This window comes from Lethenteron reissneri, chromosome 28 (assembly GCF_015708825.2).
Source record: "Lethenteron reissneri isolate LAM-NWPU_2019-01 chromosome 28, ASM1570882v1, whole genome shotgun sequence".
Classification (NCBI taxonomy): domain Eukaryota; kingdom Metazoa; phylum Chordata; class Hyperoartia; order Petromyzontiformes; family Petromyzontidae; genus Lethenteron; species Lethenteron reissneri.
In genome coordinates, this window is record NC_083806.1 from 8,549,029 (window position 1) to 8,554,730 (window position 5,702).

A 5,702-nucleotide genomic window follows, 5' to 3' on the forward strand; every position below is an offset into this window, starting at 1 on the left:
GCTAGGAGGGGAAGGGAAAAAAACCTTTTCCTTTGACGCTTTCACTGGTGTGGTGGAGCTTAACTCGGACAACATTTACCTTCGCCGCTAGATCCTGGCCACCAGGTGGGGTTAGTGAGCCGGGACACGATCCGCACACCGCCCCCGGTGGTATTAAATCACGCCAAAATAACGAGACGTTTTGTTCGAATTCGGTATACTGTAGGTGTTAAAATATAAAACAAATCAATATTTCAAGAGCAGTCCTTAATGAGCCGCAGGTTGCCGACCACTGTCCATGGTGAACTGGACTTCCATGGTGAACTGGACTTCCATGGTGAACTGGACTTCCATGGTAAACTGGACTTCCATCGTGAACTGACTTCCATGGTAAACTGGACTTCCATGGTAAGCTGGACTTCCATGGTGAACTGGACTCCCATGGTAAACTGGACTTCCATGGTAAACTAGACTTCCATCGTGAACTGACTTCCATGGTAAACTGGACTTCCATGGTAAGCTGGACTTCCATGGTAAACTAGACTTCCATCGTGAACTGACTTCCATGGTGAACTGGACTCCCATGGTAAACTGGACTTCCATGGTAAGCTGGACTTCCATGGTGAACTGGACTCCCATGGTAAACTGGACTTCCATGGTGAACTAGACTTCCATCGTGAACTGACTTCCATGGTAAACTGGACTTCCATGGTAAGCTGGACTTCCATGGTAAACTAGACTTCCATCGTGAACTGACTTCCATGGTGAACTGGACTCCCATGGTAAACTGGACTTCCATGGTAAGCTGGACTTCCATGGTGAACTGGACTCCCATGGTAAACTGGACTTCCATGGTAAACTAGACTTCCATCGTGAACTGACTTCCATGGTAAACTGGACTTCCATGGTAAGCTGGACTTCCATGGTAAACTAGACTTCCATCGTGAACTGACTTCCATGGTGAACTGGACTCCCATGGTAAACTGGACTTCCATGGTAAACTGGACTTCCATGGTAAGCTGGACTTCCATGGTGAACTGGACTCCCATGGTAAACTGGACCTCCATAGGAAACTGGACTTCCATGGTAAACTGGACTTCCATGGCAAACTGGACTTCCATGTTGAACTGGACTTCCATGGTGAACTGGACTCCCATAGTAAACTGGACTCCCATGGTGAACTGGACTTCCATGGTGAACTGGACTCCCATGGTAAACTGGACTTCCATGGCAAACTGACTTCCACGGTGAACTGGACTCCCATGGTAAACGTGACTTCCACAGTGAACATCAGACGACAGCCAGATTTGAATGACATTGGTCGCGAAATCCTACGTGTTTTAAATCATCCATAATACAATGAAGAGGGGGGGGGGGGGTGTTGTTAGATCACGTAAACATAAATGTGTCGTTAAAACCCAACCACCACCCGAGAACACTGGCCAATTAGTAAATATCTCACGAAATAAACAGCGAATTCCCTCCCCTCTGCACACACCCCTCCACCACGTGGCGTGTCCACACCCACCACCATCGTCACTGCCGCTCTGTGGCCCTATGATCCAACCCCCCTCTCTCCCCAGCTCTTCCCTTGCAACCCTTACCCCCTTGCCCCACGTTCAGAACCCGTCTCTCTCGCCACACGACGACACGACAGCTTAGCCCAGCCCAACCCAGCCCAGCCATGCCTTTCATCGAGATCACCACCAACCTGAAACAAGAGACCTTCACGGAGTCTCTGCTCAAGAAGTTCGCTGCGGAGGCGGCCGCCGCGCTCAGCAAACCGCCCGAGGTGAGCTGCGTTGATTCCTCACCTCCCCACCAACACCACCACCACTGATGTGCCTCCCCTCGTGTCCCACACTACCCCCCCCCCACTCGGTTATCCACCCTCCCTGATGACCTTCTCCATGTGTCTTTCCTCTGTAGCGCGTGGCTTCGTTATCCACCGGCTGTACAAAGACAAAGATCCCCCCCACTCCGGTGTAGCCTTTACAGATTGTTAGGGGCAAGTGCTGTTAGCGAGTAGCACCTATGAAGGCCGGCACGGTGCACGTGGGGGGGGTCGGTGGGTGTCCGACACCACGCCTGGCCGCCTTTGTCTCCCCAGTGGAGATTTTGTTGTTGTTGTTGTTGTGCACACACACAGCACCAGGTACTCATTTGAGGCTGAGGATATTGAGAGATCGGGTTGTGCAGCTACATCATGGGACCTATCTTGCCATATCAACATATGAGAATAGTTTTTTTGCACCATTGGAACCTCATTTGCCAGTAAAAAATATGATAATTGTAAAAAAGGTGTCCGTTTTGTTGCCAGATAAAAGGGTAAAAAAACAATTATCATAGTTTTTTTGCGTTTCAGGAAATGTCCTGATAGTGCATTGTCTTTGTGCTGTTCGCCTTTTGGTGTCCTCTGGTGTCACACTGAGACTAGGCTCTACAGAAAGCTGTCTCTGGTGTGGACCAATCAGTTTCAAAGACAATGCATAAACGACCAGAGCATGTTTCTTTGTGTTTGCATGTTCATCACGAGAATAAGAACGGTTGTGGGGATGGTGGCTTGCCAAATGAACTTTAATCCAGGAGCTAACACGTTGCGTTGTTAAACTTATGGGGACAAACAAGGCAAGCACAGAGGTTTAGCATGAGTTCAACTTAAAGCAGATGGTGTTGCGTGTATACTCTTAGGATTCATACTCTTAGGTTTTTTCGGTAAAGTCACGTAGGTAAAAAAAATTTACCTACGTGACTTTACCGAAAAAACCTAAGAATCCTTGCAGTCACGAAAGCTTCAAATCTAGAATTGCGTGTATACTGTTATTTAAATCGATTGTCCAAATAATGGAAGTTTGAAATGCTGCATTTTCGTATTTACTGGAATACAGTACAGCTCACAGTCATGAGAATACCATGCAAGTGAAATTTAGTGGCATCAGCATTTTGTGTTATCTCTTGAGATTCTGAATGTTGCTATTTTATTGATATATACCAGAGAAAAGGCCCCTATTTGAAAGTCTTGACGTTTCGGGAAGGCCTCAGTGAAGTTGATCGAGGCACCGCTGGTGAAATTAATAACGCCACGATGTTTTACTCAAGGTTCGACATGATGTTTAAAATGTGCACATTCTGTGTTTAAACGTACAGTACACGTGCTTGGGATTTCCGTATTTGAGGCTTACATGTATGTGGACATGAATGCACATAAGCCCTTGCAACAATGCTCTCCATGCATTTGTGTGGAAACTGAGAGGCATCTCAACCAAGGCAACCCCTATGTGTACTCTGCCAAAAACTGATTGAGGCAAAGGTGCACTTAGCAGGTGCTCGCAAACACATAGCTGTCAACCCATACTGTTTACCCGTATTCTTGTACAGGGATATTGAGTGGTGTTTCTCCTTTGTATGGAACTTTGTTAGATGAACGTTGAGATTTATAAAGGCACTTGGTGACCAATAAGATCTGAATTGGTCTGTAATAAGGCAGGCACTGATAAGAGCTGTACAGGTATGCGAACAACACTTCTCAGTAAACATGGGAATGGAATGGAATGTTGTTCGAATGGAATGTTGTTCCAACGTAGGGCCAATATCGGTCCAACAGTTCCAACCACGTGGCCCAACGTTGTATGTTTACTGGGTTGCTGTCACGCCTGCAAAGTGACACGGGTGTACGTGTGCGCGTGTGGCTCGCAGAGGATCAACATCACGGTGCATGCGGGGCAGCTCCTGTACCAGGCCCTCTCAAGCGCCCCGTGCGTACACGTCAAGGTGTCAGCCATCGCGGTGGTGGGCACAGCGGAACAAAACCGTGATCACAGCGCCCGCCTCACAGAGTTCCTCTCCACCGAGCTGGGCCTCCCCAAGGACCGGTGAGCTCCGATCAAATGTTGTTTACATGGCCGGGCATGCAGCTCGGACTGAGGCCCGTGACAATGGCCTTGTGTGAGCAGTGGAATGGGGTGAGTGAGCGAGTGTCTTGTGCCTGTCGACTATTTTCACAGGATCCTTCTGACGTTTTACCCGGTGGAGAGCTGGCAGGTGGGCAAGATGGGTACCGTCATGACCTTCCTGTGAAACTCTGCACACGACTCGCCTAGCTCGGAGAACCCGCTGCTGATTGTGCGTGCATGAATGAACCAGATGTCACATTGTTGCACAAAATGATACGTAGTTATGTGGAAAAACAAAACTCTATCCGACTTGTAAAAGTGCTTTAACATTATTCCTTCCTCGACTTGCACCTGTTCACTCTCTACCTAGTCTTTATTGTAACTGCGAGTCTCAAATGTTGCATTTCCCTGCTATCGGTAGCTTGGAGTTGGCGATAAAATTCCAGATATGTTTCATTCAGCATAAACTGTGTTGTTTGTGGGATCATGTTTTTGAAGCACAACCCCCAGCTCTGATCTTTGGACCGTAGCAAATATGCTTAAATCACTCAACTGACTCACATCTGATTCTGCTTGCTTGCTTGGCAAACTCACTGGTGTATTTATCTGGAGACAAGTATAGGTCAGTGGTTGGTTTATAAAAACACATTTTGAATGTTTATATTATCTTCTATTCAGTTAAGAAGCTAAGGGACAATTTACATGATGTTGTTTTGTTTAGCTGACCACAGGACCGGTCACACAATTTGAGGCCTTCCTGTGCCCTGGCCAGACAGCATTTATCAAAAATCAACACATTCTTCAATGCTATTTTAACAAAAGTAAATTATTGCAATTCCGCCGTGATTCATTATCAGGATTTGGGTTATAACAGATCCACACTGAGCTGCTTCTGGAAATAAAATGAATGGATTTAAATAAAACATTATTAGCAAAAACTGGAACGAAAGAGCACCATTTATCGTAATTTGATTTAATAATGCTCTTTGTGCATGAAAGCATAATTAAAAGGGTTTGATCTCTCTAACGGGTGCTGCTGGTCCACAGGTTGTGATCAAGCAGATGTCTATGTTGACCAATATTAAATATAGAAATCCAATTATAACGGTGGAAAAATCTTACTATGAAAGTCATGGAAATGTAATTGAAAGTATTTATAATTAGAAACAAAAAACAGGATTGAAAATGAGTTGTACCCAGTAAAGCCTCACGAAGCCTTCATGACAATAACTAATGCAGTAACATTTCAAAAAAATACAAAGTAAAAACGCTGCAGTTACTGGTGATGTTGCCTTGATGTCTGAGAACAGTAGTACATAATAAATAAACTGATGCTGATGTGCCTTGCTACACAAGGATAAGTGCACGCGATGATTGGCACTTGTTTATATATCTCGGAATTGCATTCTTCATTGTTGTGCTTTAGTCTTCTTAATGTTGACATCTGCATAAAAATGATCTTTGAAATAAATGTAATTTGAACACATCATGGAGTGGAATTTCTGCGTATCTATGTGTAGTGATTGTGGTATCATTGCTGGGTACATACGCACACGTATGACGTCACTGTGCCAGGAGCATTACTACCACGTGGGTCTACACACACACATGACGTCATCCCGGCTGGAGGCGGGAATGACAGTCAGGGCCAGTGCTGGACACGTGATCAGGATCCCAGTGGGGGCCAGGGAGTCCAGGGGGACCTCGGGGGGCACGTGGACATCAGGGGGGCTTCGAGAGGGTACTCAAAAGGCTGAGGCGTGGCCAGAGGTGGTGCCTGGGCACGCCGAGGCCCATATAAGCGGCCTCCTCAGGAGGTTCGGGGCTGTT

General features: G+C 46.4%; 1 protein-coding gene across 1 annotated transcript; it reads left to right on the forward strand.

Moving 5' to 3' along the window:
- The first annotated feature begins 1,522 nt into the window (after window positions 1-1,522).
- Window positions 1,523-5,358, forward strand: LOC133348914 (D-dopachrome decarboxylase-B-like). The gene is made up of 3 exons (XM_061562028.1): window positions 1,523-1,771; window positions 3,676-3,851; window positions 3,984-5,358. Exons 1-3 carry the CDS (start codon window positions 1,664-1,666, stop codon window positions 4,054-4,056), a joined length of 357 nt encoding a protein of 118 aa, XP_061418012.1. The 5' UTR covers window positions 1,523-1,663; the 3' UTR covers window positions 4,057-5,358.
- Window positions 5,359-5,702: the final 344 nt, after the last annotated feature.

Coding starts and splice junctions, on each gene's coding strand:
- LOC133348914 (XM_061562028.1), top strand. CDS start 1,664: ATGCCTTTCATCGAGATCACCACCAACCTGAAACAAGAGACCTTCACG. Junction 1,772..3,675: donor CGCTCAGCAAACCGCCCGAG/GTGAGCTGCGTT, acceptor TGTGGCTCGCAG/AGGATCAACATCACGGTGCA. Junction 3,852..3,983: donor CTGGGCCTCCCCAAGGACCG/GTGAGCTCCGAT, acceptor CTATTTTCACAG/GATCCTTCTGACGTTTTACC.